Source organism: Salvia hispanica, chromosome 5, assembly GCF_023119035.1.
Source record: "Salvia hispanica cultivar TCC Black 2014 chromosome 5, UniMelb_Shisp_WGS_1.0, whole genome shotgun sequence".
Taxonomy (NCBI): Eukaryota; Viridiplantae; Streptophyta; class Magnoliopsida; order Lamiales; family Lamiaceae; genus Salvia; species Salvia hispanica.
In genome coordinates, this window is record NC_062969.1 from 3,673,956 (window position 1) to 3,698,323 (window position 24,368).

The window sequence follows — 24,368 nt, forward strand, 5'->3', positions numbered from 1 at the left end:
AAACTTTCCAAAAATAAAAACCCCAAGTTTTTCCTTTATAGAGGAAGTTTATGCTTAATTTTTTTCCCTGAATTATAGAAATCTTTCGCAAAATTTTATTTTTACATGATTAACTGGTATTGAATTTTAAATATAGTAAGGCTCATAAAAACAGAAGTAAATAGAAATAGAAATAGAAATATTACAATTTCTGGGGTTTTCTCAGCTCAAACAATTATCTAAATAATCTCTCGCAGAAAACGAACATGTCCAATTTCTCAACATCAACTTGAACAAAGGACTATTCGTTGCTAGACTATTAAATTATTACGGATGAATCAAACTCCCTTTTCTATTTGGGTTTTGTGCCGTTGGGGAGGGGGGGCCGGTTGTTCCCAGCGGGTTGGGGCTCGCCCCATGTTTCCCATCCAGGTCACCATTGCATCTGCCAGCTTTATGAAGTATTTCGTCCACCTTCCCCAGCTTCGCCTTCACCAGCTTGGGGGTCTGGGAAGCTTTTTTGCATTCCTTTGGGAGGACGACAGATTGGAAGAACGGGATCAGCTCTTCCTGCCAGTAGATGCCCTTGTATTCCTTCTTGAGATTCACAAACGGATTGCTGGCCTTGCTGTGCCAGATGTATGGCAAGCCGGTCTTCACGCCCCAACCTAAGTGGTCGCAGATCACCTACAACGGACATGATTAATGGCATTGTGCAATGAATGAATTCGAGGCATCACTAATGAAGGGAGTCTACCTTAATGCACCAACCAGCCCACATGTCGTCATAGCGCCCAATGGGCTGGCCGTCTCCCATTAATCCGAAGTACATTGCAGGGCCAATCAACTCACGGTCGAAAGCTAGGTTCATCCCACACATTGGGAACAGAGTTCCCTTTGGAATTGTCATGACTGCATCAACATACCTAAAGACAACATTTATAAGCAAACGTCTCAACAAACATTTATAAGCAGCACGAGAAGATTGAAGGGATCTATACGGCTATACCTGGTGTTCCTCTCGCGTGGCTTGACAAGTTGAGTGGGCGCGTCGTAGTCAGGGATGTTAAGCCAAAGACCGTGAGACACGGCAGTTGACACACCTTCACGGAGACTGAAGGGGTACCCCCGGACAAAGTCTGCACCCTCACGGTAGGGATCATAAAGGGTGTTGAAGAAAAACGGAGATGATGGTGACAGCAGGTTCTTGATGTGCTGCTCGAGTGCGTTGATGTCCTCCCCAGATGGATTTTTGGCAACCTGCACACGAACAAATGAGTTGATATAGATTAGAACTATATCTACCAGATCAATGCTCCGATAACTTAAAACCATTGTAGAGATATACTCCACGCAATCTGTATGATGCTGGTGCCATAGCAATGTACTGATTCGACATATTCAATAGATCAACACAATGTGCAACTAAAGAGATGTAAAAGATGATGAAATAAAAGCGAAGCACTTAAGTTTATTTTCTTTTATTGAGTAGTTACCATCTAGATTAGCAAGGACCATGAAGTTAGAAGAACATAACCTCAAATTGATTTTCTTCACATACATACAAACCAAATTATTCTATTGTACTATCTTAGAATTAACCCCTAAAACCATAATAGCAAGCGTGGTAACTTAAAGTATTTCTCCAAACTTTGATAATTGAATAACAATTAGGCTATCAATATCCTCAATCTGCACTCAGCTAACTGAAATTACAATATTAATCCTAAAAACTGTCAATCTGAGCCATCTGCAAATTTCAATAAACATTTCTTGTAAACATTCAAAAATTTTCTTTACAAAACGAAAGGAAAAACAGGGTAAACAGAGCAGAAAAGCATATGCAGTTTGCCACAATTATAAAAGGTAATTAAAAAAAATCCATCTTCGAAAGCATCCCGCCATTGCAAAGCCAGAACACAAATGTGTAGAAACATACATGTATAAATAGTAAATACACAAGCTCAAAAATCAATAAAAACAAAAGGAATATAATATAGAAAAATGATTGAAATGGCATAATTGGAGAGATAAGAAATGAAAGGGAAGGAGAATCTCACGAAGCAATCGTCATCAATGGTGAAAATGTACTTCTTCTTAGAAACCATGTAGCCGAAGCAGCGGCAAGCGGAATCCTTGAAGGAAATGCAGCTGGCCTTGGGGCCTAGAATCTTATTGATATCGTTCCTATTGTAGAGCTCGTAATCGAAGCCCTCGGGCACCTTGATCGTCTTCGATGGATCGCCGTCCTGCACAATGATCAGATGATACGGCTGGAAAAACGGGCGCCACATCTCCAGGAAATCCAGGTTTCTGATCGTCGGGATCACGATGTCGAGCTCATCCTTGAGCAGCGGCGTCGAGGCTGCCATTGTTGTTGAGATTGGGAAATACTATTTGTTTTGATTTGGGGAAAATTTGAGAAGAGGGAGATGGGATTTGTATGAATGAGGAGCTGACCGATTCGCTAATTATTTATTTTCTCTGTTTTTTATTTCCCTACGTCCAAATACAAAAAAATAAACGAAAATTTCCAAGAATAACAATTAAAATAATTGACAGATTTCGTTAATTTCGAGTAGTTAGTTTTTCTTTGGATTCAACGTGTCAATTGTTTAACTTTATTTTTGAAATTGTGAATAATTATTTAAACTAAAATACCTTGCCAATTAGTCAACAATTATTTTAGATTCACATGTGGAAACAAATTTCGGTAAACACTATTATTCGTTTGGTAAGAGTAACTTTCATATATTTTCTATTTTTGTTACTAGTTTGTAGAGGAGTGGATGAGGATGACATGGGAAATGGAGAAAGAGAGAATGGCGGCAAAAGAAGAGGAGTGATTGGCGAATAATTCAAAGTTAGCCGCCCAATCACCAATGTTGTTCATGAATCCTATGCACTATTTCTTGTTCATATTATTAGTTGTCAAATTACAGAAGAAATTCTGCTCCACAAGACTCTACTATGAATGACCGTACGACACGATGCAGTTAAAATTAAAAAAAATTTAAGTGCATTGTGATAAATGACATCAATTATTTTGGAGCCAAAACGTGGGATGATGCAAAATCGAAAGTCCATGGTTAATAAAACATTCCAACAATAAAAATATACCTAATGTAATTAAGAAAACAATTTGAAAGTTAAAATACCACTACTAATATTTATCCTAACAAAAATGGCACGATTGTAGTATGGAAAACGAAATTGTTTATTTTGACCCATTATATGTGAATATAAATTCAGTTGTAAGCAACAAGCCTAAAACTAATGAAGGCCGTAACAAAGCCCATTTAAATATTTATAAAAAATAAGTGTATTTGTTCAGGCCCATTTACATATTTAGGGCCTCGATACAAAAAAAAAATAATAAAGCGATAATTTGTGTTTTTGATAGTCATGGGCTCAGAAATGGTCGAAGTCGTCGAATAGGAGCATTATTTTGACTATAGCCCTTGGGAAATTTACCAAAGATCCAAATTTCATAAAAAAAAATTAAACAAATGTTAAATATCAAAAGTTTTTAACAAATAAATCCACATCATTCTAAACGTAGATCTCGCAATCCACTAACACTAATTCAACATTTTTTTTAATTAGTTTGTCTTACTTTATCAATTGCGCATTCATTTACAACTTTGTCAATTATTTTGTGGACGGATGTAGCATAACTCTCATGTCACAAGTGTTGAAATTCGAAAATCCTTTCCAAGTGATAAAGTATTCAACTATCTAAATCATCTTCCTAACTCAAATTAAACTTGGGTGATTCGCTACCAAGAGACATGATTTTGGTAAGACTAGCTGTGAGGTTAAAATTTTCTTTAAACTGAAATGCAAAATTCCTAATTATTGGCAATTTGATAAAGTAGGATAGTATGAAAGCAGCGAATGAGGTGATGACACGTGGAAGAAATTATATTCGTAGCAGTAGCAGCTCCACGAGAATTAATTTGAACCACTGAAATTGATAAATATGCAGATTTGTTTAGTCGAAAGGAGAAAAAGAAGAAAAGAGAGGTGATGGTGAAGATGATGGCTGCCGCAGCTATCCCATATTCACCTCTTCTTCTCAAATCCATGGCTTCCCGGAAGCCCATTTCTTTTGCTGCCAAAACTGTCACCTCTAAAAAGGTCCCTCTCTTTCTTGTGTTCTTGATTCATTGTTTATTTTGATGGATTGATTTATTTTGAGTTTAATTACATATTTTATCAATCTATCTTATCACTCAAAGTAAACGCGCCCAATGCAGGGTACAACGGGGTCGAAGCCGAAGCTGCTGACACGGGTGGAGCAGCTACGGCTCCTCAGCAAGGCGGAGAAGGCGGGGCTGCTGTCGGCGGCCGAGAAGTCGGGGCTGTCGCTGTCGGCAATCGAGAGGCTCGGGCTACTGTCGAAAGCGGAGGAATTTGGGGTTCTCTCGGCAGCCACGAACCCCGGGACGGCGACAGGGCTTCTTAACATCAGCTTGAGTTTGTTGGTTTTGGGACCTGCATTTGTTTTCTTAGTGCCAGAGGACTACCCTTGGGAAATAGGCCTTCAGGTTGCGGTTGCTCTGCTTTCTATAGTTGGTGGCTCTGCTGCTTTTGCTGCATCAAATCTTGTATCCACTTTGCAGAAATCTAGTTAGACTTCTTTTCCTCAAACATTTGCTCAGCTTTGCACAATTTCATGGCAATGTAAGGACACAAATTCCCATACTAGTACATGATTTAGAGATGTGTATCTATAATGAATGCTAAGATTGCCATTTCAAATGAAGTACACATAAGAATCTATGACTTGTTAATGCATCATAAAGACTTTATCCCCAAGTTCTTGCCAAGGCTCACAACAATAATCAAACATTTTTTCCAACTCCATATACTGACTGATACAAACTACAACCAATGAATCAGATTTTTAATCATTACAACTCTGTTTCTATATAAAGAAAGAACATTTAGCTACAAAATGAAAAGGGGCATCATAAAAGCTGTTTCAATGAAATGAAAAAAATGCAATTTTCATGTGCTCTTTTGTTTAGTAAACACTACTACAAAATGGGCAAATCAAATGTCATACATTCAATACATAATTGAATCAACTAAGAATCATTCTCAATATCAGAATCAGATGTAGAGTCTGCATCCGAATGCAACAGCAAAGGATTCACTCTGTTTGTATTTGCTTCCAAAGGCGGAAGCCCTTCATCATCATCATCGGTCGAACATTCATCATCATTCAAACATACATCTACTTGATTGGGGGTACCTTGCGCTGAGCTCTCCTGAGACGAGGATCTGAAAATCTCTGGCCATTCAGAGGATTTTTGGAGCAGACGAACTTGATCGTGGTAAAGCACTTGAGTGAGGATGCCAGCCACCTTTCTGCCAGATTCAATGGCCTCCTCTCTCCCACTTTCATCTACAACGACGAAGTTCCCTCGCTTGATCCACATACTTTTCTGGAATTTTGCTGGAAATATTGCTAGTAGATGTTGCCCTTTTGCATCCATTACCTACAAAAATGGAATGAATCAGTAAAATAAACTTCCATCTGAAAAGTAGAGACAGAGTTCAAGATTTCCACCTCAATCAGATTAGAGCCCCTCAAATCGACAACCTGCATTATGTTTTGCCCTTGTTGAAGCGCCATCATCTCTGCCTCAACAGCCCTCTTGAGATTCTTCCTTCCCCCTTTCATGTTCTGTGCTGCACACAATTTCAGTAATAACTTCGTCAATTTCTATACATAGATGAATAATTGCAGACATCAATGTGATAATTACAATGCGGCATATTTGATAGTATTTCAATTCCATTTAACCAGTATCCAAGATCATCTAATTCATCCTAGGGCAAATTGTTATGAATGAGAATCAGAGTAATGATGCAAATGCTCAAATTGATAATCTCTACCATCACCAACGTAACTGAATCAAACACAACAATTGCGGTGTGTTAAACTGAGAGCGAATAAGTTGCTAAAACATATATTTATTGTGCAGGATTAGAGGTTTTAGTCGAGATTACCAGCTAAAATGCAGAAATTTCAATAGCCGTATTAGTAATTCAGCACATACACGCCTGCGGAGCAATATACAGAGAAAGAAGATGACGAGAGCGAGGCTAAAACTTACTGGCGCGGCGGCGATGCCGAACAGAATCGACGGCGGCGGTGAATCGTCGGAATGAGATTTTATGGTCGTCCGAATTGGGTTTTAGGGTATAGTACCGGAATAAATCCCCTCTAGGATATAGGAGGAAAATGTTTTATACTGGTAATATAAAATCAAAAAACCAATATTCACGCCTACGTGGCTATCACCAATATGTTTTTATTTATCTATATTTTTAATAATACAAATCACTTTATAATAACATAAATAGGAGTACTAGTAATTATTTTTATACCATTATCATATCCCAATTAAAATTTACATACTCCATTTCAAAATGTAATAGTAATAAAAAAACAAATTATTAACATATTCAATTATTTATACTAAATTCATACTACTAGTTTACTGTAATTATCACAGTAATTTTACTATAACTATTTACACAAAACTATAAAAAAAATTATATTTACGTACTTAAAAAAAGTCTCAAAAGGTGATTTGATTTGTTATAAGTAATATAAAGGGATATTACTCAGTGCACTTAAATTCATAAATTTTAGCCAAAATTTAATATTTGCTACGAACTTGAAAATTGGACTGATATATCATAAATTTTACATTCTGGTTTCATCCAACCTAATCCAAATAGAATATCTTTGATAAAAAAAAAAACTTATTTTATATGAATAACCGTAAAATATTTATGGTATTTTAGATCACTTTTTAGGTTCGTAGCAAGTTGAATAAAAGTCACGTAAAAAATCATGTTGATTTAAGTAGTAGTAAGTATGATTATAAAATGAAAATAAATTAGTTCGTACGGTGATGATAGGATTTTACCTATCAAAGGAGTTATTTGAGAGAACTAAGCGTGAATTGAAAGAGATTGGAGAGTAATCAGTTTCTCCAAGAGGGAGAACCGTAGTGAGAGTAATAAATATTAATTTAATTGTTATAAAAAGATCTCAACTAGGGAAGTAAATAAAAAACAAATCAAATCTTAACCACCAGATAAAGTAAATAAAATCATAGAAACTATATAATACTAAAATATAAATAAACTAAATAATTGATCTACGGTAGAAAATAATAAATCAAAAGTAAAATTTATAATATTTTAGATCAATTTTAAAATTAAAAAGAAATACCAAAAATTGACCAAAATTTACAATGTTACGGACCAATATCTCTAATATTAACCTAAAAATATATACTGCATTTTGATCTCCAATTGGAATAACTCTCTCCCCATTTTAAATTTTGAAATACCCTTGAGATGATCTGATCATCTAGTATTGCACAATCAATAGCATATAATGAATTTACTTTTCAACTACTCAACAAACTCGATTATTTGGTATAGTATTATTATATGGTATCATTCTCTAATTGAAAGTCGGGAAACTCAATTGGTCATAGAAATTAGAAAGTTATGAAACTCATAATCGCTGATATTGATTGGATAACCAATTCAATTAATCGAACATACGATGACCTATCAAATAAAGAAGCTTAAAATTAGAGCCAATATTGCACACCCGACAAAATAGCAAGCCAATAACGTAATAAAACAAAGCAATAAAAAAATTTTGAATAATGAAACTTCAGTTTTTATCGATTTTCACTTATTGATCATCATAAACAAAAGTATGATTTTTTAAATATCAAAATCATTAAAGATAGGCAACTTAGGTTGATTGCAGCCGAATATCGATATGATAAGGAACGCACAAAAATATACTAGTATATTAACGTCACATTAACTTTATGATAGTAGTAGGTGAGTGTTATATTGCTAATTCAATACTTAATTACTAACTATAATTAAACAATAACTAAATAATAGTCATTAGATATTCAAACTAAAGGCCTAGATCATCAATCCCGAAATGTTAATACAATCAATAAAAAACGTCAATAAAGGTATTAAAGTCAATTTACAATAAATTAGTTGTAACTAACTTTTGAAAAATATCTCATAACTTTAAAACGCATATAAATTTCTCGATTTAAATTATTTTTCGTACAACATATATCAAAAAGATAATTTCATAAGGATTCTAACCAGATCTCACTTGCATATGTTTCGACATCAAAATTTGAAAAAAAAATCAATTTTTTTTTATTTTTTCGTACAGACAAATGTCAACATAGTATATAAAATATGTCAATATAATACATGTAGATTGTCAATATAAGCAATGTGTTAACATTCTCAAAGCATTGTGTGGACATTCTCAAAACATTGTGTTGATATTTTCGAAACACTATATTGACATTTTCATCCAAAACCCTAATTTGGTAGTTTTTTTGTTTTTTTGATTTATTAATAAATATGAAAATTACATGTGGCAAATTGTAGACCACAAATTTTCTAAAATCATATGGTCTTAAATTAATTATAGTTAGCAATTAAATTATGTGTTAGTAATTGATCACTCCCAGTAGTAGTATATTTAGTGATAGTACAATACTATATAAAAAGGTTGAATAAACTCTTATCACCTTACCTCTAGGGCATGTTTGGTTGCCAGGATTCTGTCTGGAAAAGTAATCTGATTCCTTACATTTTAAATTCCTATGTTTGTTTCGGTTTTTTAATTAATCTGGGAAAGTAATCAGAATCATGGAATAAGGAAAGTTAGTACAACTTTCCAGGATTCAGAATCCTAGCTAGCTTTTCTTAGGTATTCATTTTAAAATAATGCAATCCTAGCTTCTAAGATTCTTACATATATAATGCAATATATTATTATTATTATTATTAAATACAATATTTTAAAAATAGTTTAAAATTATAAATCATACTTAATTTCAGTATAATAAATAACTATAATTAAATTTATCATAATTATAACTATATTAATATTTAGATATAATTATTATTATCGTAATAGTAATTAATAATTTATTAAATAATTAAAATATAATTATAATATAAATGATATAATAATATTAAATAATTATTACTATTATTTCATAAAATCATAGTGAAATTTAAATTATAAAATTTATTTAATTATAATATCCGTAAATATTATAATAATATTATAATTATAATAATAATATTAATATTTATTATTATAATCATTTATGATTATAATACACCATATAACTATAATGATAATTATATAATTATATATTATGATGGATGATCCATATTTAAACTATCCATCGTAATAATAAATATAATAATATAATTATTATCATTTGTAATTAATAATTTATTAAATATTTTATATTATTTTTTAAAAATAAAAAATAATAAGTAATTTATTTTTAGTTTGGTGTTTAGATCAAATATAAAATTTTGACATTTTTCAAATACTGGAAAGTAAAGCTATTAGGAATTATATTTCCAAGATTCATTTTCTCGAAAATCATTTTTCTTTTCAATTTTACTTTTCCATCGTTCAAACATGGCTCTGATGTATTCTACGTAAATGTGTAACCCTTAAAAAACGTCCATTTATTATTTGATTTAATAATTTACGCGTTCCAAGTTTGAAATCAATCATTAAAACATAATTTATCGTGACAAAATTCCGTGCGTAATAATTTATCGTGTTTCGTGACAAAGTAATTCTTAGCGGTGCCACTTTAATTTTTCTACGTGGTTTTATGTCAAAATCAAGACTCAGACAACATTATTTAATGAAAGAAATGTGATTGTTTTAAAATATTATTGTGATATTTTTAATGAAGAACTTCGGCACTAATGGGCTGTAATATTGTGTCTTTATTATATCAACGTCGGCACGATTACATTACCGACAGTCTTATTGAGTTAAATTAATATTGAAACATGGAAATATCCAATTTGAAAATTTTAGTAAAACTGGTTTAAAATAGATTAGCTACAATGTGAATATTTAATAAATAAATAAATAAGTAGTATTCTTTTAAGAAAGAAATGGTACTAATGAGAGAAAAATATTTTATGACCGATCAAGTAGATAACAATATTATTTGAAATAATAGTTTGCACATAAAATTAGTGTTTTCAATTTAAGCGAGTTTTGTTTTTAAGTCTTTATCTTTTTTTCTCCTTTAAAATTAAAAAATCTTATTAACGGTAATGTATTCAAATGGATAGTGGTGTATCCTTTAAATACTCCAACGTATGTAGCGTTTGTTCACTACTCTTCTACTTCTCTCTGCGCCTCTCTCTACAGTAGTTTGTTACTTCGCCGTAGATCTGAATTCGATCTAGGTTAGTCGACCTTCTGCTTCTCTCTTCCTGTTTTATTTTCTGGTATGCTTCCTTCAATTGTATTTGCTGGAATTTCGTTTTTTTCTGCTTCCTATTTCCAGATCTACCGTTTTGCTTCCGATTTTCATGTGTAAACAACATTTCTGGTAACCGATCATTTTCTTTTGAATACAGTATGTTATTGTTGCTCATCGTTTAGGTGCTCTATTGTTCATTTATTTTATCACTACTGTTTTCATCATTATTTCGGTTTTTCGCTTTTGATTTTGATTTTTTTGGTGGATCTCTTTCAATCAACAGTAATAATGCATTTATTAATGATTGTGAATCTGTGATTATTATACTTAGTTGCTAAGTTGATTTTGCGGAAGGAATAAAATTGCTGACTACTGTTTTATGGAAAAGCAGATGCAAAATCATTTTATTACTACTATCTTAAAAATTGAAGTTTTAGGAATAAACAAGGGTTTTAATGATTGGAGTTCGAATTGCAGATTTTGGATCAATTCTGATGGGGTCCTTATCGTTATTAGAAATCCACAAGCTTAGCAAATTTTAGAGTGTGAGAGAAAATGAATTATGTCTAACCGAATGAAAACTTGTATTGTTGCTTCATTTATTTATTTTTCCTGTTAATGTACTGAATGTTGAATCCTGTGATCAAAATTGATATGGAACTGATCGAATATTTGAATCCCAGCCGGTTGCTTGGTATAATTCAGGATTTTTAAGAGATAATGGGTCGTGGAGTGAGCAGCGGTGGAGGTCAAAGTTCTCTGGGATACCTATTTGGTGGCAATGAAGCTCCTGCGCCAAGACCGGCTGCAACTAATGTGGAGGCTCCTCCGAGGAATTCAGCTCCACCGGCAAGTGCAGTGGTTGCAGACAAGTCATCTGCTGTTGCACCATCTGGTGGGGATGCTCCCAAGCAGATTCCAGCTGGCATACAGGGCAGCCAGAGTAACAACAACTATTTCCGCGCAGATGGCCAGAACACCGGCAACTTCCTCACGGTATATATCTATATGTTGTGTGGTTCATTTAAGTTGTTTCATTAGGCTTCACCGGCAAATATATTCACTATTCCTGACCCTGGGTTTCCTGTTTTCCCTGGGATTATATGCTTGTCATCTATCAATGTTTTATTATGGTTGTTAGCTTGTTGCTTAAGTGATTCAAGCCTATAACCTTAGTTCATATGAGTATATGACAGATTCCATCTTTAGAGGCTTTCCAAATACAATTATCTAATCACACCTTCTGTGGATTTATTATTGCACTGGCATTTTGTTGCTTCCTACATTTGATTTTGATGCAATTGGTATAGTAGTAGATGGTTGTGATTCTCTTGATGTAATTTGTGCCTTTAGAGTTTTTCATCAAAATGATGCGCAAGAAATTTTGTTTGACAGGATCGACCATCCACCAAAGTCCATGCTGCCCCGGGAGGTGGATCTTCCCTAGGATACCTTTTTGGAGATGGCAAGTAGAATCTTCATACCTCTTCCAATTCGAAGATGAAGTTATGTTTGCTGTGTTTCCCTCTGAAGTGGGGGGCCGACATCTAGAGTAGCTTCAGACATTGTGAATTGTAATACTACTGTATATGTTATTTTGTTTTCCTAAATCGAGCATTGCTTCCCTTGCTCCTCGAGTCAATTCAAGAAGCCACTTGCTGCTGTCTGGATGCAGATTATTAATTGTAATAATTTGCTTTTTTCATACCGCAATGTCTATTTTGGTGATATTTTTTTACTACTGTTATTCTTGTGAGTTTGCCAGTCACCAAGGTTTAATCCACATTGAGACGAAGTTGTGTTATAAAATTCAATGTAAAATATTACTCCACTATATGAAGACTATATTAGAAGAAAATCCATGCAACTGTGAGTAGTTACACTCCTTGGCAATTCAACGTATTTTCATAACACATTGCTTGAAGTTACAAGAAAAACAATGTTCGAAGCCTCGAAGCTGGTTGACAAGCATGAAATCTTGACTTGGGTATATTTTAAATCGACATTTTATTTTCATTTTTAACTTTTTATTAACAACTTACATGTGATTCAAACCTTCAATCTGTTGATCGGAAGGAAATGTCTTCGTACTAACTAATTGCTATTCGTTGTTATTTTTATTTGAACTTAGGTGCAATATAGTTTTGCACCCTTTTCATCTCTAAAATTGATATTGGCTTAGAATTTTGATTTCTTGTTTTTCCTTTCTCGACTCTCGTAAAACAAACACCACTTAAAAAGAAATAAATCGAACGACTAGGGTGGAGTTGCAAACCCTAGGATATTTTTGGATGGGGAAATAAATCCAAAGAAAAAAATATTTTTCAAAAATAAATACTACTAGTCGAAAGTGACTACTAGTACTCCTTATTTATCCTTCCTTTGTAGGTGTTACTTTTATGAAAAATTATTCAAGTAGTATATTATTATCCCTAAATGGTCCCTAACTAGTATTCTTTGATATTATCCCTAAATAGTCCGGTAATAAATTATTTAAATTAGTATTTGATTGCAGCTCGAGAAAGAGAGACAAAACGAATTTGTAAGATTTTGAACCGGTCCGGTTCAGTATGTCAACAAACTCCAAAATTCCAAACCGTTTCTCTCTCAATCTCAGTAGTCAAACCAAAACCCGCCCCAAAACCCTTTCTTCTTCTTCTGCCGCCGCCGCTTCCAGTAATCTGCAGCGAGGTAAGGTTTAACTGAATTGAAAGCACAATTTGAGCCAGTTTTTCAATTTGTGATTCTCTTCACCATATTGTTCTTGTGCTGGTAAATGTTTTTTTGTATTAGCTGTAGAAGCAAATTGAAATATAGTAGTATTTAGAAAGCTAGATACATATTTTCAAGCTATTTGCCTCATAGATGAATTCAGCAATGAATTATTATTAATTTCAAGTTAAACGAGCTTGAGCACAAATATGGTGTAAACTTTTTCTCAGATTTTGCAATCGTCTGTTGATTCTTGGGATTGTACTTTAACTTATGGATTTGTAAGTTTGAAATGTTTTTTTAGGATTGCAATTGATTAGTTAAACAGTTAAGAGTTGATATGAGGTCTTTGGCATCTCAGTTTACAATTACATCCAGAAACTAAGTGAACTTTATTTGATCATAATCATAGTTTCGTTTAGATTCTTTGATATGGAAGAAACAAATTCAAATTTAACTACAGAGTCTTACTGTTTGCATTTTGTTTAATGCAAAATTTCTGTATTGACACTGGAGTTGCTGAAATTTAGATGGAGTTAGAGGGAAAAGATGGATCCTTGGTTTTGATCAAGCAGGGCGCCGAGGCTGTAAGTTGAATCTCAAACCTTGTTAAAATGATTGTTGCATCTTGTTAGTTTCTCTTGCTGTATGTTAATCTCAAGATTCTATGTTTTTTTTTCTTCCAGAGGGTGTTTGAGTCTACTTTTGTTGGTAGAAGGTCTGTTGTTAAGGAACGGTTTTCAAAAAAGTATCGGCATCCGTTGCTGGACTCAAAGCTGACTCTCAAACGTCTTAATGCGGTTAGTCTTCTAATAAGAGATCACATTGTAGCACTCAATTCCTTTGCTATTTGCTTGACTCTCGCTCAATCCTTGAGCAGGAAGCTCGGTGCTTGACAAAAGCTAGAAAGCTTGGGGTCTCGACTCCAGCCCTCTATGCTGTTGATCCTGTGCTACATGCTCTCACATTTGAGTATGTTGAAGGTCCTGCTGTGAAAGACATATTGCTGGACTTTGGTTTGCACGGTATTGTTGAAGAACGATTAGATACCCTGCACAGATGGGGTGATGCCTTTGGGGGCCATATGGTGGCCTGCATTGCTATCTATGCACTCTTCATGCGGGAATGTGGTAAGCAGTCATTGTTTTCAATAAGAGAGTTAGTGTTAAGAAATGACCTGAAGCATTAGACCAAATATTTGTGTTCTATGCCATTGTTCTTTTAGCTGGGAAAAGTTCTCCTAGATACATTTGGCTATTTTATACGGAACATGCAATTTGATTTCTCCTCAGCAGTGAAAATGGTACTATTTCATAGTAAGAAATTGTTGTGTGACTGTGCTGCAGAGCACTTCTTTTGTTACTAAACTTTGCAAAATCAAGTTTCCTATGTAGTGATCATTGAGAAAACGAAAATGTGAATTAATGTTGCCAATTTCTATTTCATCGTCTCTTCTAGATGGACCGTATCCTTGCTGCATACAGGAAATCCTCGAAGCAGTGGTCTGCAACCTTGAACAAGCTAGCTCAAGGTACCAATTAAATCAAGCTCTGGATTCTCGTATCTTTTGCTTCTCAAAAAGCAATATTTGATAGATTATATATTTTCTGATTTCAGTACGACAAAGAGGAAGAAAACGCACAATGATTGGATGAGCTCTTCGCCCTTCTCTCGGACCAGGTAAGAGTTGTAACTATTCTGTTCATAATGAATTGGTATAATTGATTAGTGGGAATTCGAATGCAATATTTGATTTTATCTTCTCTTAAGTTCTTCTCGATTGTTCTATCTTTAAATACCATGGAAGCATACGGGTTATGTGAAAGTCCTTTGTGATTTTGGTGTGCAGTGCTATCATAAATCGTTGGTTAAAAAGGATTTGAAGGAACAGCAGAAGCTATCTGGGCTTTACGTTTCTGGTATACTTATGATTATTATGGGTATGAGTTGATGTTCGAAACTGAAGGCAAAGACATAAATGTATTATTGGCATGTAAGTTTAGATTGGAAAATTGTAATTACCATTTTATTTAAACTGATGCATAATTTTTGTCCTGTACTATTTCCTTATCATCTTTTGCATGATTGGAAAAAATTCGGTTAAAATATTGATTTTGATTCAGAAAATTAAGTCAAAAGATAGTGTAAAATATTAGAGTGTTAAATAAAGCTTTTAAGATAAATAATGTGAAAAAGCTTGAAATTGTTTGTTTTTTGGATCTTTTCATGACAGCAATATCTCACCCAAAAATGAGCAATATCTCACCCAAAAATTAAAATCACCAATGAATAGGTTAGTGGTTGAACTATTGATGAGTCATAATTGAAGTAAACACCATATAATAATCTTGCTATGGCGCGCCGCCCCTATAGTGGATGCTCTTACAAATCTGAATATATTATGTAAAAGGGAAACTGAACACGCCTAAATGAAGAAGTATTGATAATTTCAGTTATGATACAGTTGTTTACTGTATTTGTTTATGTTTCCATACTCTTTACAAAGATTTAAAATTTCCTAAAAGAAGAGGATAATTTACATGAACATTGATTATGACCGGGTGACAGTTAGATAACCATTTTCTGAAAAAAGTGAATTTGATGAAATAAAATGAACAGGGCTTGTTGTGTTGTCTCGGGCTAAATTCCACGTGTTGATTGATATGCACAAAAACAAAGGTAAACACCACGGGATGAGATAGCTAATAATAGAGGTGAATAAAATGTATGAAATCCGAAAATTGAATCCGAATTAAATTGAAATTTAAAATTCGATTCAGACTTTTGATTCGGATGGGATTAAATTTTATAAAGTTCTAATGTTTGGATCAGGTAAGATGTTTTAAAATCTGAAGTATATTTATATTTGTATGCAATTTTAGGTTTTTGGTTAAATTGAATTGGGCAAAAATCTGATCCAATTCCCAATGAATTTTATACATTCAAAATTGGAGCAGGGATATAGTAAAAAAACAAAACGGCTGAGGCAGATTAATTGTCAGAAAACGAGAAATATGTGAGTTTTCACTTTTCACTTTTCGCCGTCTCAATACCAAACACAGTTAAACAAGGTTAAACTCTGCCGCACAATCGCACCACACGCTCTTCGTCTCTGTCTCTCCAACTCACATCTCTCCAGATCTGCTGCTGCTTCATTATTCACAAATTTTGCTTTATCGGTATCTGTTTCAACTTCATTTCTTTTGCATCTTCTTTTGCATCTCCCGTACCTTTCTGTTTGCTGCATTTCTGTAAAATTGCGTTTATTTTGGACATGTTTTTGTGATTCTTCGATTTATTGTTCGGGCATTTTCTCTTGTAATCGTAGTTTCTTTCCGAATTCTATTCTAATTATGCTTTCGCTTCATTATTTGGCGTCGGATCCATTCAGACGGAACCATAATTTTCATGCTGATTAGTTGGTGATATGTTCAATTGAGTTCGCGGAGTTGACATTTTTTTTCTCTGTATTAATTATCTGATGTTCAGCTCACTCTGTTGACATTTCTATGAACACTACTCTGTGGCTACCTTATGTAGATTAAGCTCATTGAATTTAGTGGCTTACAAGGAAATCATGTTTAAATAGCATTAGTTAGTACTGTAGATTGAGCTTTTGGGTAACTGAGTGCGAAATGAGCAAAAAGACCTTGGGAGACTTTTAGGGAATTGTTAGAGTTGCAAATGAAGATATATAGTGAATCAGTTGGGACGTTACATATTTTAGAACGAGTTTGTTTGAGATCCGATGAAAGTGACTAACAAAATAAATGGAGTGCATGTCTATGTACTTGTGGGGTTTGACTAAAGTGAAACTGAAAACCGAATGAGTCAAGGATCTGAGGGAGCTCGTTTTTTTCGTAGTAGCTTTATATGATCACTTTACTCACAAATTTATGTCTTCTGTCAAAAGTTAAAAACGATACTAAATTATGCAGGTGCATTTTTTCTGGTTATATATATAAGATTGAAGAGGAAGAGCAAAAAGAGTTACTATGATTCTGTAGTGGTTGTTCAACCAGCTGTGGAATATTTGTATCTTGTAATGGATCTGTCAGGACCAAATTAACCACATACTCAATCTCTTTCCAAACCGGGGCTGAATCAATTAGCTGTGATAGCAGTATGAGTCTGGCTCAGGGAAAGAATGACATTGCTGAGGATAAGGAGATTATTGAAGATGTCAAAGATATAGCTATTTATCAACCGAGGAAAAGACTGAAGACGGAAGACCTATCTGATCTCCCGAGAACTCATGTGGAATCTTTTTGTGAGGGGGGTGATTTATCCTTTGGAAATGAGAGCCAACTTAGGGAAAATCATTCTTTGGTTCAGCCCTCTTCAGAATTTCAAAGTACTCCCATGAATAAAAATGACAGAACACTGACTGGAAAGTCAGATGATACAAATGAAAACGGTGATACTGACATGCATGAACTTATGACTGGAAATGATGAAATGTTTAATGTAGAATCTACAAAGAAAGATACAAGTGAGCTCCCAGGAGTAGCTTCTAGTGGTGCATGTTGCAAAGATTTTCCTATTCATTTGGGCATTGAGGATCAATGCTTCTCCACACATGCAACAACAAGAAGTACGTCTTGTGATGATGGTATGCTAGTAAGCAAACACCTGGAAGAACTCCATGATGAGGCAAAGAAAATAATTAATGTGGTTGATGGTGATGCGTTGAGTGAGGTTACTCGATCATACCATGAGGAACAGTCTGTGTCATCACACGATGATGACATCTCTTTAGATGATACACAAGCTGTTGTTCGTGAAACCATAAATGTCTTAGTTGATAGGGTTTTTTCTGTCAACATGAAGAAGAAGCTTCTTGTTCTTGATTTGAACGGATTGCTTGTTAATATATCCTCATATATACCTTACGATTATGACCCAGATGATATAATAATGAAGAAAGCAGGTACATGAATCAGTTGTAAGTTGGTGCTTCAGATGCTGCTCAACTGTTTACTGATATTATTCTAATTTTTCTCAGTTTTTAGGAGGCCTCACTGTGATGATTTTCTAAACTTCTGCTTTGAGAAGTTCAATGTTGGTTTTTGGACTTCAAGAACAAAGTATTTTTCAACCTTTGCCTTTTCTTGATTAAGTCTCTCTATCTCTCTCTCTATTCCCACATCAAATTTTGCTTTAAGTTCTTGCCATATGTATATTGCCTATTTATTCTCTTGTGTCCTTGGAAAGTCTGTGACCTATTCTAATCTGACATGTGCACTGATGGAACCTTTGCAGGAGAAATATGGAGCCACTTCTTGATTTTCTTTTAGGGAATAATAAGTCAAGGTTGCTTTTTCATTGGGTAAGCCAATAAATTTATTTCCAGTTTCCCCCCTATTTTGCTGTATCAATCTGGTTTGTTCATTGAGTTTTCTAGTTCAATTTCTTGGCATGTAAAGCATTAGAAGGGACTTGAGCATTGAATCTAGCATGCCCTATATTTTCAAGCTTAGAATCATGCTTGTATGTGTGTATATGTCCACTTTGCTTGGTTTCCTGCCTGTGTATCTCGGCATTTTATATTTGCTTGAAAGGAAATTAAATTGCATTAGATTTCATTCTGATTTCCAACTTTTTGTTTCATTGAAACTGGTTGCACGTACTTACACAGCTGGAAATTTGAAGAATGACGAAAGCATTACTCTCTGGAGATTTTCTTTTTTCACTCTAAAAAAGATTAAAATGTGAATGCTTCAATATCTTACATAACTTTAATTATGCAAGTATCTAATTACAATAAAGTAATAAGCTAATCTCTTGTATTTCTTAACAAGAGACTCAAGCCCCAAAGTATAAACACAATAAATTGTGTGACTACAGATTACAGAACTGGTAATCTTTGGATTTAGAGCCTTAGACATAACATTTGGAGGAAAGAAGCTGAGATCATCCGTTTTTTTAGCTGGTCTTTCAACAAACCTCATGAGTCATGACTAGAGTAATACTATAGAGAGTACTAGACTGCTAGTGAGGCAAATTGTTCATAGCTTGAGGTGAATTTTGTCATATATTGTAAGATTTGGTGTATGCTGGAGTTGAAGATGTTTTAAAAATGCTTTCTTTTGTAGGTGTATTTACAGTGAGACTCTTTCATTTTTGCCTTTTGAACTTTATTTTCAGAGGATTTATGTTCACTGGACTCAGCGAATATTGTTCTCACTTTCCATCTCTGTCCAATACATGGCCAAATACTTATCAAAATCTTCAGATGTATATTTATGGCAGTAACTTTTATAAGCACAGATAGAGAATCTCGCACATCTTAGAGCATGCTCCCTTGTAATGTGAAAACGTAACTATGAGGAGGACTTAGCTTTTTCTTTCTTCAAATGATGTACGATTTACGCCACATATAATGTTCTGAGTGTGTAGGTTAAACCCGCTCCCTGCCTTTTGAGATGCAACGAAGAGACTCCTTTTTTCTCCTCTTGATGTCAGGGGAAATGAGTACTACCTGTTCTTTCTCTGCTAAAATTGGATTTCTGCTGAAATATTGATTAACAATATACTGGCATTGTCTCTTTTAGAATCTTTTGCACGTATGTACAGATGCAAATATACTTGTTTCGCGTCTTTACAAAGTGCATGCATTATCTGATTCTTAATTAGTTTCTCCATCTGACTAGAAACCCCTTTTATAGGATCAATCGCACTGCACTGATTCAGGTTATTATACTGTGGAGAAAAAAGACAAGCCTCTTCTCTTGAAGAAACTAAAAAAGTTATGGGATAAATGTGAGCCTGGTCTCCCATGGGAGAGGGGAGTGTATAACGAATCAAATACGCTTTTATTAGATGATTCTCCCTATAAGGCTTTAACAAACCCTGTAAGTATAATTTGTTCTCTCTTTCTCTTTCCAGTAAATAATCATTTGGTCCAATCTTTTATGTGATCTGGTGAAAGTTTATCTCTGAAAGTAACTGTGCATATGTTTGCAGCGATACACTGCAGTCTTTCCTTACAGTTACTGCTTCGAAGATGTAAAAGACAATTCATTAGGTGAGTTCTATTATGTATGCAACTCATTTTCACGTGGAACTTCCTTCTGAAATCATTCTTATAATTTGATTCTTTTGGTTGTTATTCTTAATGCATAACAGCCATCAGCCATCCATAATATAATGTTAGGACTCATGTTTTCATAATCACTTAGCTGGGCACTGCCCAAATCTCCTTAAAAAAGAAAGAGAGACAGAAAGGAAGAAAGAGACGAGGAGTTTTATTGAAAGATGTACATGTTTGACCACATATAACGCAAGAAAGGAATCAGTATGCTAGGTTACAAGTAAGTAGATTGCTTATTGATGTTGTTGAACCGTAATCCGTAATAGACTAACTATATTAATTCATCTGTCATGTAAGAATTTCACGAAAGCATAATGACCAGATCCAGTGACATAGGAATGACTGGACATGGGATTTTGTTACTTGATTAGAAAACTGAGTGCAAAAATGGCCAAGGGTGGGTGAGCATTGTTATGGATTGGAAACTGTGTTTGCAGTACTCTTAAATATATAAACTCTTCCTATAATATTAGAAGTAGGTTTTATACTTGGCGAACCTTAACTTAGTTCAGGTCAGCATGCCTGTAAGGATAGGTTGGGATCGAGCAACTTATTGAGGATGAGACAAACACCGGGAATTCAAGATATTTCTGAAGACAACAAACACTGGGTTTTACCAGTTCTTTAATTTTTGATCACATGTATTTCTGTTGCATATCATAACATGAAGTAGCTTACATGCTTATGAAACTGTTGTTAGAGTATTATGCAATTGCACACTAGTAAAATTTAATTTTCCTTTGCATAACTGTCACTTTATTCTCTTCCCAACTCACCATTCGTGTCTTGAATGCATATAGAGATTGTGTGACAACTGACAATCAGTTATCTTATTTTGTCCTATGTAGGGCCTGGAGGTGATCTCCGTGTTTACTTAGAGGGGTTGGCCGAAGCAGAAAATGTTCAAGAATATGTAAAGCAAAACCCATTCGGCCAGAGGCCCATAACGGAGAAAAACCCTTCCTGGGGTTACTATCGCAAGGTTATCGCAGCAAACTCCACACCGCCACGAGAAACAGATGCAGGCAGCCATCGAAATGAACAGTAAGTCTTGATCCCAATGTCCCACGTGAATCACAATTTTGCCCAGACATAGATTTTCTGTTTAATTGACGTAAAGCATCAGAATCATCAGTCTCAGCTGCTGCATAAAGCAAAGCAGATTTAATCGAGCATCCACTGTTGTTTTTTGTTTCTGAATGCTCTTGTTAACTTTTTTCTTGTGTGGAATAGTTTTAGTGTGAGTTTCACAGATCTATGTTTGGTAAAGGGATGATTAGTAAAATGTAATCTGAGGTAGATTTTGTATGATGTGGTTTGCTATGCAAAGCACCCTTTTGAACTACAGGTGTTTTGATCTGTAAAGACATATCGTATGACTACGTAGTACTGGCTTAGTTGAGTCGCACGTCTATTGGCTTGAGTTCGACTTGTTTAACTTATAGTACTAAACTTGAGCTTGGCCCGAGCTCCAGACTGATTTTTCAACTTTTATGTGAGGGTGTTGTGTTACCAACTTACCAGCGTATTCAACAGTGTCATCTAGTATAACATATACTTCGTGCTGTGTTTCCTATCTAACAACTACAAAATACTATTGCGATTCAGAAAATCAATTTGAAAAGAATCTGGATACAAATCGGATTCCTAGGGTGCATGTAGCTGAACAACAAGATTAAGGGACAAGATTCGTTCTTTAAATTTGCTAAATGGATATATAACATTCCGTATATGTTTGGCTGCAATTTGGGGTTGTACCAGTTTATTACTCCTTAGAATGTGTTTGGTTTGCCTGTTAGGAGGATTAAATGCATGATATAATCAATTTCTATTGTTTGGTTTGCTTTTTACCATTCTTGTTCAGCCCACATTAAAAGCTCTAGCCCGCCTAGTTAAAGGCCATTCCTTTAGCTAGGCTAACTATCCAAAGTTGGGCTGCTACAAAACAAGAGAGAATGTTTTTGAAAGAAGAGGAAATTGAATTATCTAAATACCCATTAACTAGCTTGATATAGAGCTGCAACATAATTGTATATTTAAAGCGTTTTCTCTTCCATGCAATAGTGAAGGCAGAAGAATGTTCCAATTTGCCAATAGCATTTTTGACAATGTCGTCATCAAGGTAGTCGTGCATTTTTCAAACTAAGAAATCCAACACGAGATTCAGAAAGATGATAGACATAGGCCAAGTCCTATAGTGAAGGCTGAAGAAGGTGCCAATTTGTCAATAGCATTTTTGACAATGTTTTTGTCGTCAAAGCAATCGAGCATTTTTCAAACTGAGAAACCCAACACGAGATTCAGAAAGATGATAGACATAAGCCAAGTCCCATAGTGAAGGCAGAAGAAGGTGCCAATTTGTCAATAGCATTTTTGACAATGTTTTTGTCATCATAGCAATCGTGCATTTTTCAAACTGAGAAACCCAACATGAGCCAAGTCCCATTGAGGAGGAATTCGTTCCACTCCTTTCCTCAAGCCACAAATATTAAATTGCGCTATTCACTATTATTAACTATTTTAGTTGTTAAATTGAAAAACAATGAACAATTATAACACATAAACTCATTCATTCATTACAGAAATTAAAAATTACAAATCCTATATAAAAGTTACAAATTTATAGAATAAAAATGGAGTGGAAAGGATAAATATATAGAAAATATAACGATAATTTAACCTACTTAGGGGTGGGATATAGATATCGGGTATTGGGTTTACCCGTACCCGACCCGATATCCACCGGGTATTGGATACCCAATATCTAATTTTATGGGATTGTGTATGGGATTGGATACTGAAATTTAAGATAAATCAGGTATTGGATAACCCGAATGAGTATCGGATATTACCCGAATATCCAATTTTTTATTTAAAGTATTTTTTAAATTAGGTTTAGCCATTTTAGGCTTCAAGAGCTGAGCCAATTTATTTACTAATTACAATTTACTAGGTTAACTTTCTCCAAACTTATATAAATAAGTCGATCTCTCTTACTCTAGGTCACGGCTTCTCCAAACTCTCAAGTTTTACGTATTGCATAACCAATTCATGTGGTTTTTATATTTTAGTTAATTATTTTGACTTTTGAACTATATTATTGGTTGCTTTTATCGTTTAATTAAATGCATAACTTTTAGTAGTATTATTTTACTTACTGGGTCCTATTCTAATGCTTATAGCATCCTAATCCAAAATCAAGACTAAATCTCCACCCTTGGATTTTAAAATGAGTGGATGAGATTAAAGCTCACAAATCTCAATAAATAGTAGACAAAATATCAACAAAAGGGTAATATCGTCATTATGTTATCATATGATAATTTTCGTGAGTGTTTTTTTATATCAACATTGTGTATTACAAATATCAACAATATGACATTAGAATATCAACACAAGGACAAGAAAATATCAACACATTTTTATTGAGATTGGACATGCATAATATTGAGATTTTGCCTACAATATATTGAGATTTTTTGTTGCATTTGTTGATAAAAGCTGCTTATCAACATGTACGAAAATTGAAATATAATTTATCAAATTTCATCACCCGAACATCATCGGAACATATGCAATTGATATCTCGTTGGAATCCTTATTAAATTATCTTCAATTTGATATATTTTTTGCGAAAAAATAATTTAAATTGAGAGAGTTACGTAAATTTAAAGATTTGAGATGATTTTGAGGAGAGAGAAAGTAGTTAGTTATAATTACTACATATAGGATTTGACATTAATACCCTTTCAATTTAATTAATAATTATTTAAATTTAAAATATATTACACTTTGACATTATATCAACCACAAGATCTTCTAATCTAATTATATCAACCACAAGATCTTCTAATCTAATAGTTAAAAATTGGTCTCAATTTTGGATTGATAATTAGTTAGCAAATGATCACATCCCTTTACTTACATATTGCATAACCAATCGCCATTAATATAATCATATACTTTAAAAATAAAAGTAACTCATTTTTTTATAGTTTTGTACTACAAAATAAATGCAACATTAAAGATATTAGTCAATTTAAATATTTCGATATTTATAGTAATATAATAAAATTAATTTTTTTTATTAGTTATTAACACACGTAAAGAATCGGGTGTTTGGGTACCCGATACGTCGGGTATGGATACCCGGAGCGGGTATTGGAGTACCCGAAAATATATCGGGTCGGGTTTTAGATAAATATTTAGATGATTTTTGGGTTTGGATACCCAGTTTTTTCGAG

The 24,368-nt window shown here is 34.0% G+C and overlaps 4 protein-coding genes and 2 pseudogenes across 11 annotated transcripts; 4 read left to right on the top strand and 2 right to left on the bottom strand.

Moving 5' to 3' along the window:
* Window positions 1-331: 331 nt before the first annotated feature.
* Window positions 332-2,441, bottom strand: LOC125189238 (annotated as a pseudogene).
* Window positions 2,442-3,958: 1,517 nt separating this feature from the next.
* Window positions 3,959-4,762, top strand: LOC125187923. Its single transcript, XM_048084586.1, has 2 exons — window positions 3,959-4,119; window positions 4,239-4,762. Exons 1-2 carry the CDS (start codon window positions 4,009-4,011, stop codon window positions 4,614-4,616), a joined length of 489 nt encoding a protein of 162 aa, XP_047940543.1. The 5' UTR covers window positions 3,959-4,008; the 3' UTR covers window positions 4,617-4,762.
* A 208-nt stretch (window positions 4,763-4,970) lies between these two features.
* On the bottom strand, window positions 4,971-6,209 carry LOC125187922 (probable RNA-binding protein EIF1AD). Of its 3 annotated transcripts, none has more exons than XM_048084584.1 (3): window positions 6,108-6,209; window positions 5,558-5,674; window positions 4,971-5,486 (listed from the first exon to the last, which is right to left on the bottom strand). In XM_048084584.1, exons 2-3 carry the CDS (start codon window positions 5,669-5,671, stop codon window positions 5,073-5,075), a joined length of 528 nt encoding a protein of 175 aa, XP_047940541.1. In that variant the 5' UTR covers window positions 5,672-5,674; window positions 6,108-6,209; the 3' UTR covers window positions 4,971-5,072. The 3 variants fall into 3 exon arrangements, with proteins under 3 accessions (XP_047940541.1, XP_047940540.1, XP_047940542.1); XM_048084583.1 differs by having other exon boundaries at window positions 5,558-5,679; XM_048084585.1 differs by having other exon boundaries at window positions 5,558-5,679; window positions 6,001-6,114.
* Window positions 6,210-10,151: 3,942 nt separating this feature from the next.
* Window positions 10,152-12,024, top strand: LOC125187924 (protein SPIRAL1-like 1). 5 transcript variants are annotated; one of them, XM_048084589.1, is made up of 4 exons: window positions 10,233-10,302; window positions 10,404-10,448; window positions 11,003-11,315; window positions 11,715-12,024. In XM_048084589.1, the coding sequence occupies exons 3-4, from the start codon at window positions 11,040-11,042 to the stop codon at window positions 11,790-11,792; spliced, it is 354 nt and encodes a 117-aa protein (XP_047940546.1). In that variant the 5' UTR covers window positions 10,233-10,302; window positions 10,404-10,448; window positions 11,003-11,039; the 3' UTR covers window positions 11,793-12,024. The 5 variants fall into 5 exon arrangements, with proteins under 5 accessions (XP_047940544.1, XP_047940545.1, XP_047940546.1 ...); XM_048084591.1 differs by having other exon boundaries at window positions 10,243-10,302; window positions 11,025-11,315; XM_048084587.1 differs by lacking the exon at window positions 10,404-10,448 and having other exon boundaries at window positions 10,152-10,302.
* Window positions 12,025-12,888: 864 nt separating this feature from the next.
* Window positions 12,889-15,086, top strand: LOC125190275 (annotated as a pseudogene).
* Window positions 15,087-16,045: 959 nt separating this feature from the next.
* LOC125190527 lies at window positions 16,046-21,547 on the top strand. Of its 2 annotated transcripts, none has more exons than XM_048087847.1 (7): window positions 16,046-16,210; window positions 16,970-17,961; window positions 18,037-18,118; window positions 18,294-18,360; window positions 19,700-19,885; window positions 19,998-20,058; window positions 20,973-21,547. In XM_048087847.1, exons 2-7 carry the CDS (start codon window positions 17,157-17,159, stop codon window positions 21,170-21,172), a joined length of 1,401 nt encoding a protein of 466 aa, XP_047943804.1. In that variant the 5' UTR covers window positions 16,046-16,210; window positions 16,970-17,156; the 3' UTR covers window positions 21,173-21,547. The 2 variants fall into 2 exon arrangements, with proteins under 2 accessions (XP_047943804.1, XP_047943806.1); XM_048087849.1 differs by having other exon boundaries at window positions 16,998-17,961.
* The last annotated feature ends 2,821 nt before the right edge of the window (window positions 21,548-24,368 follow it).

Bases quoted from the DNA above. Each gene is read 5' to 3' on its own strand.
- LOC125187924 (XM_048084587.1), top strand. From the start codon at position 11,040: ATGGGTCGTGGAGTGAGCAGCGGTGGAGGTCAAAGTTCTCTGGGATAC. The intron at 11,316-11,714 runs GTATATATCTAT...TTTGTTTGACAG, and splicing joins ACACCGGCAACTTCCTCACG to GATCGACCATCCACCAAAGT.
- LOC125187922 (XM_048084584.1), bottom strand. From the start codon at position 5,671: ATGAAAGGGGGAAGGAAGAATCTCAAGAGGGCTGTTGAGGCAGAGATG. The intron at 5,487-5,557 runs GTGGAAATCTTG...CCATTTTTGTAG, and splicing joins GGGGCTCTAATCTGATTGAG to GTAATGGATGCAAAAGGGCA.
- LOC125190527 (XM_048087847.1), top strand. From the start codon at position 17,157: ATGAGTCTGGCTCAGGGAAAGAATGACATTGCTGAGGATAAGGAGATT. The intron at 19,886-19,997 runs GTAAGTATAATT...ATATGTTTGCAG, and splicing joins ATAAGGCTTTAACAAACCCT to CGATACACTGCAGTCTTTCC. The intron at 20,059-20,972 runs GTGAGTTCTATT...TGTCCTATGTAG, and splicing joins TGTAAAAGACAATTCATTAG to GGCCTGGAGGTGATCTCCGT.
- LOC125187923 (XM_048084586.1), top strand. From the start codon at position 4,009: ATGGTGAAGATGATGGCTGCCGCAGCTATCCCATATTCACCTCTTCTT. The intron at 4,120-4,238 runs GTCCCTCTCTTT...CGCCCAATGCAG, and splicing joins AAACTGTCACCTCTAAAAAG to GGTACAACGGGGTCGAAGCC.